Consider the following 14827-nt stretch of genomic DNA (forward strand, 5'->3'; position numbering starts at 1 on the left):
CTTTATTATCTTGTAATATAGCTATGAAGAGGGGGACTTTGAGAAAGCAGCAGAGCTTTACAAGCGTGCAATGGAGATCAAAGAGGCAGAGCCATCATTGGTGTGTGGGAATGCTCCATCCCGCCACTCCTCCAGTGGGGACACATTCAGTCTGAGGGGACCTGCCCCCCTCCCACAAGCCCCGAGGTGACTCTCTGTCAAGCCAGAATAAGAAAAACATGATTTTATCGACAAAAAAAAAGAGAACCATCCTGGCCCCCACACTGTGATGATCAGTTGTCAGGATGGAGGATTTGGGGTTTCAGAGAAATATACTGTCTATTAGTCTGAGAAACCTGTGTATTTACCAAAAGTATTTATGAATATTTCTGTAGTATTAACATAATCATGTATGTAAATAACTTTAGATGTTCGTTACATCTGTCCTTTTAAGGGGCTAGAACTCAGGTTTACACTATTTTTAACTCAAACCCAAACATTTCAGTGTATGCTACAGTATTACAGTGTACATTGTTCAAATAGCCGTACAGATTCCTTTGCAGTGAAATCCCTCCATTCAAGAGGGCTTCACATATTCTAATACACAAAAAATGACTAACAATAACAGACACATTTGGTACTTTCCGATATACAACAGATGTTCTATGCACTCTTTCAAGTTTCTTTTTTTGTGAATTAGATTTACATGTATGAAGAAAACTCAAATTATGATTGTGGTATGATTTTTAAGGATTGCTTGTTTTTTTTAATCCTAATCATAAAGAGCAGAAGTATGAACTGTAAAAAATTCCAATAACACTATATGCTGTTATCCCTTTTGCCAAAACTGTTGAGCAAATATCAGCCAAGCAATCAAATCTCAGTTTTGTTACATAGTTTATATTCCTTACATTTTGAGTAAAGGATTTCTGAGAGCTGCTATTTCTAAAATCAAATGTGCCAAAATATAATTTTTTTTAATGTTTACATGACACACCATGTTTACCTACAAGTATTAAAAAACAAAAAAGGGAAAATATAGTACCCAAGATAAGATTCCAAAAACAAGCCTTGCTCATGTTTAAGGATCATCACCTTTGGTACTGATTTTGTGCTGTTTATGCAAAACTTAAATGTCCATTCATGTGTTAGATGCGATTTTAAGGGAGTTGTCAAAACATGATGGTACCACATGCATCTTCAGGTTTAGGTACAATAACTAATAATCTATTGTCTGACTGAATATATATAAAGTCAAAAGGGACACTGTGTACTAAAACCTGTTATTTCATTGCCAAATATAGCACATACAATGTATCCTAAGTGCATTTGTTTTGATATATTCATGTATTTATGTCATGTAATATGAATGTAATTAAAATCTATACAAGCTGTATAGGGCAACAACAACAATCACATCCAATCAATCAAAAAGACTATTCCATCTAATAAATACTTTATTGAGACAAAGTAAACATTGTCGATCAGTAATGTTGCAGCAGTTATTTTGTTAAAGCTGAGTGAATGACAGAGCACATACATTAAAGGTTGGTGCACACACTCATTATTAAAAACCATAGAATATACACATAGCATTCATATTAATGCACTAACAGTGATATTATTCTAGGTTTATAGACGTTTAACTAGAGATGTTCCAATTCCAAGTGCTACACACCTTTCCAGTACATCAGCAAATTACACATTTGACTGATTTTCATTTTTCTGCCATCAGCAGCACTTTTCATGCATTTTACCTCCTGTAGTAGCAAGAAGTTGTTGACATTAATTTACTTTTTAGCCCCCAAGCGGCCATCACATGATGCTTGTTATCAAAGAAATCAATGGAATAGAGTGAGAAATTGGTCTCCAGATGTTCAGATAATGTTCGGATCTTCAGATGGCTGCCTACATCTTTTTCATCTGAGCCATCAAGTCCTCTAAGCTCTGTTCAGTCTCCTCCACTATCTCCCCGCCAACTGGATCCTGGTTAAAACATAAAAAAAGCAAAACGTTACCTCATTTTAGTTGAATATGCCTTTTAGTCAACACGAACACTTACCCTTTTCCGCACCTACATGATTTTTTTGGATTAATTTCCTTCCTTCCAACCTTTCATTTTAAATTGCTATGGTATAAAAAAAAATTAAACTGGAGACTAGAAACGTTTCAGTCATCTATTACAGTGATTATTTAGTTGACTTTATTGTTACAATCTAAAAGGTTATCAATAATCTTGAGTATTTAAAATTAACAAGCTGAAACTATTTGTCAAGCACTTTTAAAGCCTTATTGTCTTAACCAATACTGACCTCAGTTGGAATGGTGTAAGCCACAGTGATGCCTTCTGGGAGGTCAGGCACAGTGCCTGATGCAGCCTCTAACTCTTTGTCAGTTACCTCAGATACTAGTTCAATACCTGCACAGCATAAATCAGATTAATACACACCACTGAAAAAAAACTAGGCAAACTAAGTTAGAGATCTGAAACTGTCAGTGGAATAGGTGTTTGCCGCTCACCCCACTCATTGTTCTCATGTACGACCTCTTCCTCTTCTTGTACAACTTCCACCTTGGGCTGCAGTGCTTCTTTCTTCTGAAGGGGACAAAATTCACACAGATAGACACTGTTAGCATTCTCATCTGGTACAGCACTATGTACGAGTCAGTATCACAGTGAACTGGGCTTGTGGTCAGTCCTACATTCTGCTGCTTGAAATCAGAGCATGCACACACACCTTATACTCTTCTTGTTGTACCCTGCAGTAGCGGTCATTACACTGGGGGTTGGGTTTCATAGCCATGGTGGGGAAGAAGTCCTGCATGGCGTTGTAGCCAAGATAATAACTGACAGTCCCAAACTTTAGCAAGTACCTGTGAGACAAAACATTCGCTTTACATCTTCAAAGTTACTCACGTCAGGTTTCTCAGTGGCCATAAATGGCATTACTTACTTGAGGACATTTTGCACCAGGATGCCTGCAACCACACCCATTGTTGTTGGTAAGCTGGCAGCACAGACACCCTCCCTCTTTAGGGTCTTCTCATCGATGTTAGCTGCCACCACCAGAGGAGGAGCACACTAACAAGGGATATGATTGTGAAATACTTTCTTTTTTCCTCAGAGAAACATTGCAGTATTAAATGTCATCATTGTTAGACTTGCACATATTTGTTGGTTGTGTGTGGTTGCTGTGTAACATGGGGACATACAGCAAAGCAGGCCGTCTCTCCAGGGATGATGAGCTGGATGTGTCCTGATACAGCGTTCTCACTCACACCAGACTCCATCCAGATTTGACCAAGTTCATTACAAGCCTGAGAGACACAGGATGAAATTTTAAAAACTTTCAAATGCAACATGTGCAAAGTAGCAAAGTACTGTGTGTATTATGACAGTTGATGCACTCACTGTATTGATGGCCATTCTGGCCTCAAAGTTATCCACACAGCTTAGGATCAAATCCACCGGCTTCCCTTCTTCCAGCCCTCCATGACTGACAACATACAGAATAACTTAGGAATGCCTGTTATACTGAGGGGACACAAGAAGAAGACAAGAAACTCTAGAGTAGGAATACCCACCTGATGCGGTCCATAAAATGTGTGAAATTGTCCATTGTGGTGATGTTATAGTTGTGAGTCTCAAACGACACATCTGGATTGATGTTTCTGTAGGGGAAAATTGAGCAACGCATCAGCAAGTAGAAACCAAATGTCTCAATTTAAGTTGAAAAGTGGATTACTATTAACAACAGCGTACCTGAGTGTGTGTTCAGCTGCTTCCACTTTACTAAGGCCTGCCTGGTGGGGCTGGAAGAACAGTCGGTTCATATTGGCCAGCTCTACTTTATCGTAGTCAAAGAGGAGCAACTGTAATGGAACAAGAGGCGAGATTGGGGTAAACACATGTAGACAACCTACTGAAAAAGATGAGAACAGAAGAGAAGTATAAAGGTATGAAAATAAGAAGAAATAATCAAGTTTGTATTACCTTACCAATGCCACATCTAGTGAGCATTTCAGCTGTCACACTGCCCACTCCCCCAACACCGACCACAGCTACTGTGAATGTCCGGATTTTCTGTCGGCACATTTGGAGATTATTATTGATGCTTCTCGCTACAAAAACTTCCATCAGCAGTGCACTGACAGGTATCTGCTGATATCAGCTTTATAAAGAAATGCTGAGTTGTTGTTTTTTTTAATCATCAAGAAGAAAGTCAGTTTACCTGGTAGAGCAACACACATTTAAAAAAAGGTCATAAAACACCTTAAAGCTGAATAAGCAGATTTTACACCAGCACTGTATAAATTTAAAAAGATGTTACAGTGTGTGTGTGTGTGTGTGTGTGTGTGTGTGTGTGTGTGTGTGTGTGTGTGTGTGTGTGTGTGAGAAGACAGGGGCTTTATTGGCTTTGCAAAACAACATCAATTCATCCAGTCCATGCATTTATAATGTCATTAACATACAGGTATTTTTATGAGTATATTGTAATTTATGCCTTAGATAAACATGCAACCACAAATTAATTTCTCAATGAGACCGGACAACTATCAAGTAACGAACCTCATAATCATCCACGATGCCCATCCTCTTCAATGCCATTAGACGACTGCAATGAAAACACAGCTGAGATTAGCTTGTGGTCTATGGAGTACCAACATATGGGCTGAATGACTCACCAGGCGTAGCCTCTCCACTATGAGCACTGAGGGACCCAAATAAGCCCAAATAAAACATAGACATGGAATAAAAGCTCACCTGTATGGGTTGGAATCCACAACTTCGGCGCTCATTTTGACGATTTTCGGTCTGTGAAGTGCCTGGCTGTGAGCATCCTCCACGGCACAATTGTGCTGCTGCTGTTTACACTTTATCAATTCATTTTCCAACTCTCTCACGCGGAGCTTCAGTTCCTCCACTGTCGCCATCTGAGACAATGAACCCCGCGTACTCAGCGCTACGAACAAAATGTAATGTTACTTAAATTGAACCTCAAATAAACTGAGCAGATGGTTAAATCTGAACAGAAAGTACACGTCTTCACAACTCCCAATCACTTGTCAGGATGTGTGTCCCTGTAAACAACGTCCGTGCAGAAACCTAATGTAACGTTCCTACACACAGTTTTATTTGTATTTTTCTCGCATATAAGGGGTGACTTTAATCATTTCAGTGCATTGTGATTTTTTTTGTTTCTGGTGACTTTCCTTACAAAGCCAACACGGACAAAAAATACATTTAAAAGTGACATTTACATCGCGTCATTTTTTGCCCACCTGCAATCTGCGAAGACCCGTCCCCACTCTGCCTTTGATTGGCTCTGACTCTGAATCTGACCAATCTTATAAACCAATCAGAGACGGGTCTTCACGGAATGCGGGTGGGAAAAAACATGTTACGTCGTGTGCATCTTCATAAACGGTCCGACGAATATTAACAAAGTTAGCCGAACAATGCACCTGGAAATGATTAACCCCATCTAATTTAGACATGGACGATTTGACAACTCCAATACGACAACACCACGAATTCAGTGTTGGCAGACTTCAAAGATATCTGTCTGTGAAGTCGCGGGTGTTAAATAATGACACACTCACTGTCAGACAGTACAGGTAAGACAGACAGTGCAGACTTTTTTCACAGTTTCTTCTCAGCAATTTATATTTGTGCAATTCGTGTTTAGAGAGCTGATAACAAGTTTACGGCTTCCTGTTGTATTTTCAGTTCTGGTCAATCCAACCCCACTTTCCTAATCCAGACACCCTCCAAAAGCTATGTCCTTAGGAAGAAACCTCCAGGTGAACTCTTGCCAGGGGCTCACAAGGTAAAGTTTGACAAGCAAATAACTTGGTGACTGAGTTATAAACGTTTGTTTGCGAGACTGTTGTGAGTGGTCACTTCTCCAGCAGGGGGAGAACTTCATTTGGTTTGGTCGACAGCTAAAACTGCCAGACATTCACATATGTGTAATTACCAAGTTAAAGAGACTGTCAGGAAAAAAATGTATGTGTGAATGTGAAAGCCACATTTCCAAAAAAAAATAAAGAATTAAAATATTGAGTTACTGCTCACTGCTTGCACCAAGCACAATTTCAATAAAATAACCTATAACATCCATAATTCTATGTTATAGTCCTAGGATGTACTTAATTGTTTTAGTAATTTTTTAACAAAAGTGACAAAATTGCTTGTGATTGTCATTTATGAATTAAAGTCAATATGTTTAGTATTGGTCAAATAAAACAACACTTTTGAATATATTAACTTAGGTTTTGGGAACCTGTGATGGTATGTTTTCATGTTTTTATTTTTATTTTTTAAACATCCATCAGTTTAATCAAGAAAATAATCAGCAGACTGATTGATAATACACATCATTGTTAGTTTGTAGCCCTAATCTTGAGGCTTCTGATATTGGTCATGTTTTAGTTCATCATGTTAGAACTTTGTGACTTTGTATGCAGGTGGACAGGGAGTATCAAGTGCAGAAAGCCTTGTTCTCTGCTGGTTTCCCTGTGCCTCAGCCCCTCCTCCACTGCACTGACACTGAAGTAATTGGAACAGAGTTCTACTTGATGGAACATATGAAGGTAAGTTTGAGTCACCAAGGGCCAAATGTGAAGTCGATAAATCCCTGCATCATATATATTAATTGCTGTTTTGCTTGACCTATGCTCTATGTTCTAATGATAACATTTTGCTGATCCACTCTGGCTGCCTAATTTATGTTCAGGCTTCTAAATATGCATGTTTCTATTATATAATGGTGTCCATGAAATGAAAAGAAACATATTCACATTGTAAAGACATACTTTTTAAAAATACGTTCCTATTGGACAGGGGCGTATATTCAGAGATCTTCGTCTTCCTGGAGTGAGTGCAGCAGAGAGAGCAGCTCTATATGTGGCTGCAGTGGAAGTGTTGGCAAAGCTGCACTCGCTGGACCTGGTATCATTGAACCTTGAAGGGTATGGCAGAGGGCCAGGCTACTGCAGGAGGCAGGTGAGATAAAATGTTTTATACAACTTATTGAAAAAGCCATAATGGTTAATTAGATTTGTAATATTAATAAATGTCTTACCCATCTATAAAGGTGTCCACCTGGACAAAGCAGTACACCGCAGCCGCCCACAGAGACATTCCTGCCATGAATGAACTTTCTGATTGGTTGATGAAGAATTTGCCAGCCAATGATAATGAAGTCACGCTGGTCCATGGAGATTTCCGACTGGACAACTTGATATTTCATCCAACAGAGGTACAACCTCTCAGAACAGTTATTCTTACCAATCTGAATATGACTGTATATAATGTATTACACTATGTGATTGTCATCAGGCACGTGTGATAGCAGTGTTGGACTGGGAGCTGTCTACCACTGGACAGCCCTTGGCAGACCTGGCATATTTTCTAATGCCTCACTACTGGCCCACAAGCCTTAATGTCATCAGCACAATGGGCAGCTTACAAGGAATTGAAGGTAATGATTTAATAGATATGGAAAATTATAGATACATTTTTTGGATATGTGTGTAGACTCACAGTATATCCCTGTCTCTGTAACCTTGTCTTTCAATGAACAGGCATGCCAACTGTGGGCGACCTGATCTCCATTTACTCCCGGTGCAGAGGGATCCCATCTGCTTTGCCAAATTTGAATTTCTATCTGGCTCTGTCAGTTTTTAAGATGGCAGGAATTGCTCAGGTTTGTCCCTTTGTATACAAAGTTAAACTTTTATCATGTATACATAGATTGGAAAACATAGATAACTTGAATGATATGATGGGTATTTTCACTGTTGTCTGACATTTTATGGACAAACTGACAAAGCAATTTATCAAAAAAAAAAAATTCTCAGATTAACTCATAATGAAGAGTTAATAATGGTATTTAGGTGCACTGAGCTCATAAAAATAATGGATTGTTATGTTATTGTTTTGTTTTTTGTAAATTTGGCATTATTTTATATGGATACTTAAAATCTCTAACAATTAATTACAACTGACTTCCTAACTACAGATTGACCAAAATGGATTTATCGTTTTTCTCACATAATTTGCCCTTTTGATCTGTTAGGGGGTCTACGCCCGCCACCTCCTGGGTAATGCCAGTGCTCCCAATGCAGCTCAATTTGGCCAGTGTGTGGAGCCATTGGCTGTGGTTGCCTTGCAGCTTGCACAGAGGTTGGTTACGGCTAATTAAATAATGTGATCGAGAGTTATTTAAAAAATGTCTGCAGATGTTTTCACAAGATGTATTTGGCTACTCAACAGTTACTGTTAAAATAACTCAGATTCTTTTTAGGCTTTAAATGACATTCTGACTCATGTCTGCTCTGCAAGTGACATAATTTGTGTTATTTATAACGTCTCCATAAGTTGTCATAGACACCCACTGAAGTTGATGGATATCAATGAAAATCCTAAATTTTAATATAATAATTATATTATATTATATTAATAGTTTTAATTTGATAAAATTTGATATAATTATTAAGAGTTTAAACATACTAATACTAGCAGAACATGGTCTTAGTAAAGCATTGTTTTAGGTCAGAAAACTGATTAGTTCCACCTGCTGACTGAAGTTAAGCCAGCAACAGTTGGAATTTGGCACCGAGCAGTTGATTCTGATATTTCCTGCTGACTATAAACCATGATAAATGTGTTTCTTGCCAGGTCTCTCATGAGTCCAACAGAGGATAGACTGTTTCTCCAGACAGCTAAAGGTCAGGCTGTTCTCCAGCAGGTCAAAGACTTCATGAGACAATATGTGCTTCCTGCTCAGGAGGTCAGTGCCAAAAGCTGGCGAGGACAGAAGAGAGATTTGTTTGGTCAGTTAGACTTTTTACTTGCACATGAAAAGATTTTACACAGCACAGCAGTTCTTTCCTCTGGACAATCAGAATTACCGGTAGTTCAATGAGCTCGAGAACAAGGGGTCTATTGATAGTATAAATAATACTGCAGGAAGAATCATCATCATTGCCAGGGCATCGTAGTTCCCGTAATGCAGTGCAAAAGTTTGATCTTAGAGATGGCATTGCTAATCTTGTTTCATTGTACTTGTGGAAGATGTTGGCAAAGAAGAACAGCATGTAACAAAGGTAGTTTTAACTTTAAGTTAGTTTCTCTCGTAGAGCTACCTAACAAATCATAAAGTTGAAGAAATGAATTGTTGAAGTTGAAGAGATTAATTTAGGCAATACTATGACCTTTCTTACCAATCTATCATGTAAGAAAAATTGTTTTTTTTTCTCTAGGAAGTTACAGAGTACTACTCCAAACATGAACAAACTCCACAGAGATGGAAAACCCCCCAAATAATAGAAGATCTAAAGGTATGAAAGTATATTTCTTTTAGTTTGTAAGCCACATTTATTTTTCAGCAAGAATCTGTACAAGTAACAAGCATTCATACAAACATAAATGTTGCAATCATATAACTCAATATATGTGTGTTCAGGTGAGAGCTAGAGAGGCAGGGCTGTGGAACCTGTTCCTGCCTGCAGTCAGCTGTCTCACTCAGCTGGACTATGCCTACATCGCAGAGGAAACTGGACGCTGCCTGTTTGCCCCTGAAGTCTTTAACTGTCAGGCTCCTGGTAAAACACTGATATATATATGATCCAGAGATAGTTGAGGCAAAGAAAAGCAGCACTTGTATACTTACAACATGCAATATTTGCATGTACAACAATGATAATATTTTGTTAATGTTGTGGATGATATCCTCTGTAGTCATGTGAGGAAAAAAATGTCCTTGTTTTTATCCAAACAACCATGAGTCTGATGTATTCACTAGGATTTGGGTCTCTTTTGTTATTGTTAAAACGTTAAACGCTTTTTAGTCTTTGTCAGATGATGTATGATTAGAAAAGCATGTTTTTTTCCAAATTTAACACGTAATGTATTGGAAGATGCTGTGTTGTATTATTCGTCTCCACAGATACTGGAAATATGGAGGTGCTCCACATGTTTGGCACTGAGCAACAGAAGAGAAAATGGTTGGAGCCTCTACTCAGGGGAGAGATCCGTTCCTGCTTCTGTATGACAGGTATTCCCATAGCCATGTCCTCCTGCATATTCACAATTGTGAACACATGCTTCCTTGTGATGGATCTGTGTGCTTTACAAGAATACTAAATAAAAGTCCTTCAACATTATCTCTAAAATCAGTTTTTAAAAAAAAGAAAAAAGGGAGGAGTTCAGAAAGCCACATTTTAGGAATGTAGGAATTAAATACTAGGAACATGATCGTTCAGAATCAGTGTTATGCCCAGTTATGAGATGTGGTAAAGCCCTCATAGGATTTTCTACAAAACGTTCCTGTGCTAGATATGGACTTTAGTAATCCAGGTTACACACAGCACGACTACCACCAACGCTGTAAAAGGCTTGTTTTTAAAATCCTCACGCCAACAGTGAACACTAGTTCAGTTATGAATAATTTCTCCCTGTTTTTTGCCTGTCTAGTTTCCACATTGCCTAGAAACAGCAACAGGCTGTTGCCAGAGGTGATTACGTTGGGTGTGAACCTCTCTGCGGTTTTTGTAAACACAGATGGTGATTATGGGTGTTTTTTTTAATGTTTTTGTCACCAAGTTGGATGAAGACTCTGGATGATTAAGTAACAAGAACCTCCATCTTGTAGTGATTAACAATTTTTACTTCTGTCTCAGTTAAGAGTCGAATCATGTACTGTTAAAGTATGAAAAGTGTAAATGTACGCTGTTTGTTTTTACCATCCTACCTGTGGTTTGTCCTGGAATCTGGTATTTTGGAAAAAAAAGGGTTACTGGAGATATAAAACATTTTAGATTTTTGTTGCCTTTTTTTTATTGGTGAAAAAAAATATCGAGAGTGTTAATCTGACCCATCATTTCTCTCCCAGAGCCTGATGTGGCCTCCAGTGATGCGACCAACATGGAGTGCACTCTTCGCAGGGAGGACGACAGCTTTGTCATAAATGGAAAGAAATGGTGGAGCAGTGGTATGTCTATTTCTATTTCTACAAGTCATATAAGTAAAATAAAAACTGACGCCTGAACCTGAAAAGTCTATTAGATCACTCAATAAATGGCCTGGTTTGAATTGCTTATAAAAACTCCTCTTAAACTGTAAAATGTTTTCAGATGAGTAATCCTAAAATGTTTACACTCTGTCGTGGATTCAGCTTTCCCAAATGGAGATGGGTTTATAATCAAGATGTTGCTATAACAAAGCATTACAGATACAATTTGGAGCAAATTGCCTGTATGAGAATAGGGAAATTCCCAGCATATGGGAAAAAGAGCTGATGACTCATATAAACTTACACTTTTTTGTTTATTTATAGGGGGAAATGATCCAATGTTACATGTTCTCAATTCATTTGAAGGGGAAATTAGTGTTGGGTGTTTCAATCAATGAGATGACAGTCAAGTGCAAGTCTTGGAGGCCCTGCTTTATTTAAAGAAGAGAAATCTGTATCGGGGTTGAGCATAGCTCAGCGGGTAGAGCGCCCGACCCATGTGTTGAGGCTATAGGTGATCCTGGTTCGAATCCTGAGCCGAACAGTCTTATCCTGTGTGTCATTCCCCCTCTCTCTGCCTCCTGTTTCCTGTCTATCTCCAGCCCGTCTGTAATATATCTGTAATCTGTATCGTCACTATCAAGGTCTAAACTCTAAACACCAGTCAACTATCTGGTAGATTGTGTACAAATAGAAGACATCCAACACCAGTGTTACCCTTCCCAGGAGTGGTCGATTAACCAAGATCACACCAAGAGCAAGGCATGTAATAGTCTGGGAGGCCACAAGAGACCATAGGGCAACATTTAAGAAACTAAAGGCCTTTCTTGTAGTGACTGTCACAGTTCATGAGTCACCATCAGGAGAATATTGAATGTCATTGGTGTGCAGAGTTGCAAGGAAAAAAGCCACACAGAGTAATTGGATAAATGCTCTGTGAACAGATGATACCTAAATCAAATTTATATGCTTGAGTGAGAAGAATTTTGTTTGGCAATGTGCAAACACTGCATTCCAACACAAGAACCTCATCCCATCTGTGAAACATGGGGGTGGCATTATCAATATTTGGGCCTGCTTTGTTGCTTCTGGACCAGAATGGCTTGCACTTGATGGACCTATGAATTCTGAGTTATACCACAGGGAGACGTCATGGTATCTGTCTGTGAATTGAATCTCAACAGAATGTGGGTCATGTAATAAGACAACAACCATAAACACACAAGTCACTCCACTAAAAAATGGTTAGAGCAGAAGAAAGTTAATGATTTGGAACAGCCGACTCAAAGTCCTGACCTTAATTCCATGGAAAGAATTAGTTCACTTACTTTTGCCTCACATAAATATTAAAACAAAAATCTTCCATAAATGAATGAATGTTTTTTTGTGATTTTTGTTTAATTCATTTCCTCTAACCTTTTATCTAGTTTTAGGATTTGTGTAGACATGTGATCATATTTTAGGTCATATTTATGCAGAAATGGAGAAAATTCTAAAGGGTTCATAAACTTCATAAACTAAACTTCATAAACAAGCAGCACTGTTTAACAAACAACTTTTAAATGACCATGAAGAATTTTGGATCCATTTAATTCTGGAAAGTTTGTTGCGGATCAGCTTTGGTTTACCAACAGGTTGGACGAGTAAAAGATTATAGACCATATTGCATAATATCCATCATTTGACATTTAATCCATACTTAGTTGAATGACTCTAAATGACAAAGCAGATAAATGCTCTTAAAATAAATGTTAACAAAGCTTAAAAACAAAAAAAGAAGAAATGTTTTAGTTTCTTTCTGACTTCAGGCTGACTCAATACATTAGCTTTGTTTATGTTCTCTGTTGGAAAAACAGAACTAAACTTAAATTGGTGCAGACATGTACTTCATAAATTAAGTCACCAACACCAGGAAGCCTTGAGTGTGTATGGCTTATATATTTAAAGCTCATATTAGTGCTTTAGATGTTTACCTCCTTTATCACTGTGAACTGAAAGATATTCCAGATGTTTCCTCTGACCTCAAATGCGGTCTGAGGTTTTGACTCCCTGTTTAAAGGAATACAGTGGCCTGTTTTTTGGTTTTTGTTTTGTTCTTGTTGCTGTGCTATGGTTTACCAAAAATGAGTAGAATTTTCAAATGAATGCCTTTATGCAAGACATAGTCAGAAATGTCAATTATGGGAAAAATGATTATATTTTGAGTATGAATATGTCCCTCTGTTAGGAAAGAATGCTGATGGGTAGATTCATTTTCATACTTTTCAATCTATTGCTCCAACTGAAAAGGATCTGTAGAAATCAGATAGTGAGTCATGATGGCAATGAACTCTCAATCTGACCTCACTCAAAACAAAAGGGGGAAGCAATACTAAAACAAAGTTATTTTAATTGGCATTACGTAACGGGATCATGTTTTGTTATGGTAACTCTTTCTTTCCAAGTATCCAGTGTAGTCTCCACTGCCAGCTCATTATTGACGTGTTACGGGTGTTTCCCAAACTGTTGTCCAAAGGCTGCTTGGTAACATCGATGTGTTCCCAAAAGGAGGATCTGTTTGTTTCTATTGGTACAGTATTTCTTCCCACAGACAAACGGAAGGAAAAGAAAAGGCATCTCATCTGTGGCTTTTTGCTCGGTTTAATTCTAATAGTTACCATGTAGTTCCTGCAGTAGGTTATAGTGGCTTTCATTAAATGCCAACCACGTCATGGAAAGTACACCAGAATTTACTGGAAATATGGGCCTATCCACTTGATGAAAAGTGTTTCCCATAATCAACACGCACTACAGAACCATACAGTCAATCTTCGCTTTCCCTTTTCTCTCAAATTGTTTTTGCCAAAGTCAACAGTTAGGTGGAAGGGCTTATACTGTAGATGCTCCTGTACAGCTCTGTGGTGTGAAACAATAAGACTGTGTTTTGGCCATGTTAATGTACTAAAATGATGCCCAGTAAAATGCTATGATAATGCTGAAACATGTAATTAAGATCCTTTACATTTTAATACAATCATGATATAAATCATGATTTTGAATCATGTAAATCTGGGTCCAACCATAATAAGTTCTAATGAAATGCAGATTATAAAGGCTGAGTTTAACAGCAGCTTATTGGTGCATAAATAAGTATAGATAGTGTATAAAATAGTGTCTTGTAAGAATTAAACCTTCCTTGTTTTGTTTTTTTAAAATTGATTTATTCCCGACATGTAACTTGATACTTGTTTTTCCCAGGTATCCAGACATTATTCTTTTTGGACACTATTGAAACTGTAGCCTCAACCTTTGTCTTTCTAGTCAGACACACCTAGTTTGTGTACTGTACAGTCTCTCATATATCCAAGCTGTTAGCAACAACAGGGGAAAGAAGATGACTAACAGGTACTGCAGATGTCAAGATTAGTAAACAGTTGAATAGTTTATGTTGTGTAAGTGCTTATGAGTGATTTGTTGGATGAAAGGGTTGTGACCTATCTCTGTCATAGCTGCAGTATTGTAAACAAGCCTGAATAATAACGCCCTGTTAAGTCAGAAATCTGATCTGGTGACGATATTTACTGGTTTTTGTCTGGCGTGTGTACAATGTTGTATCTGAGCTCTGAGTCATTTCAAAAGGGGAGAAGTCACCATTTATAATAGAGAGCTTTTATTTACTTAGCATTTACCACAAAAATCTTAAGTAATTATATATAACACTAGTTCAAATTGAACCTTTTGCTCTCTCAAACTCCCATTAATGAAATATTCCAGATGGAAGAACACCTGTCACATTTGAAGTTCCTCTGAGGAAGATGCTTCCTGCTATTTCCCAGTTTGATGGCATG

General features: G+C 38.0%; 2 protein-coding genes across 4 annotated transcripts in view; one reads left to right on the forward strand and one right to left on the reverse strand.

The window, feature by feature from the left end:
- nphp3 (nephronophthisis 3) overlaps window positions 1–14827 on the forward strand; it is a 33324-nt gene that overhangs the window by 10422 nt on the left and 8075 nt on the right. Inside the window, exons 28-40 of one of the 3 annotated variants that reach the window (XM_053342690.1) lie at window positions 22–186; window positions 5711–5810; window positions 6451–6576; window positions 6827–6988; window positions 7080–7244; window positions 7325–7466; window positions 7570–7691; window positions 8064–8170; window positions 8666–8777; window positions 9250–9327; window positions 9453–9591; window positions 9936–10043; window positions 10881–10979. In XM_053342690.1, coding sequence (XP_053198665.1) covers window positions 22–186; window positions 5711–5810; window positions 6451–6576; window positions 6827–6988; window positions 7080–7244; window positions 7325–7466; window positions 7570–7691; window positions 8064–8170; window positions 8666–8777; window positions 9250–9327; window positions 9453–9591; window positions 9936–10043; window positions 10881–10979 — 1625 coding nt within the window. Of the gene's footprint in view, window positions 1–21; window positions 1293–5417; window positions 5599–5710; window positions 5811–6450; window positions 6577–6826; window positions 6989–7079; window positions 7245–7324; window positions 7467–7569; window positions 7692–8063; window positions 8171–8665; window positions 8778–9249; window positions 9328–9452; window positions 9592–9935; window positions 10044–10880; window positions 10980–14827 lie in introns of those variants that run through there. The other 2 variants (XM_053342689.1, XM_053342688.1) reach the window with 2 other exon arrangements.
- On the reverse strand, window positions 1414–5043 carry uba5 (ubiquitin-like modifier activating enzyme 5). Its single transcript, XM_053342697.1, has 12 exons — window positions 4745–5043; window positions 4550–4595; window positions 3974–4063; window positions 3743–3852; window positions 3565–3651; window positions 3392–3476; window positions 3193–3297; window positions 2934–3061; window positions 2718–2853; window positions 2500–2575; window positions 2292–2398; window positions 1414–1965 (listed from the first exon to the last, which is right to left on the reverse strand). Exons 1-12 carry the CDS (start codon window positions 4912–4914, stop codon window positions 1888–1890), a joined length of 1218 nt encoding a protein of 405 aa, XP_053198672.1. The 5' UTR covers window positions 4915–5043; the 3' UTR covers window positions 1414–1887.

Source organism: Scomber japonicus, chromosome 21 (assembly GCF_027409825.1).
Source record: "Scomber japonicus isolate fScoJap1 chromosome 21, fScoJap1.pri, whole genome shotgun sequence".
Classification (NCBI taxonomy): Eukaryota; Metazoa; Chordata; class Actinopteri; order Scombriformes; family Scombridae; genus Scomber; species Scomber japonicus.

Bases quoted from the DNA above. Each gene is read 5' to 3' on its own strand.
- uba5 (XM_053342697.1), bottom strand. From the start codon at position 4,914: ATGGCGACAGTGGAGGAACTGAAGCTCCGCGTGAGAGAGTTGGAAAAT. The intron at 4,064-4,549 runs GTTCGTTACTTG...ATGTGCCGACAG, and splicing joins GCATCGTGGATGATTATGAG to AAAATCCGGACATTCACAGT. The intron at 2,854-2,933 runs GTAAGTAATGCC...TTTGTCTCACAG, and splicing joins CTGGTGCAAAATGTCCTCAA to GTACTTGCTAAAGTTTGGGA.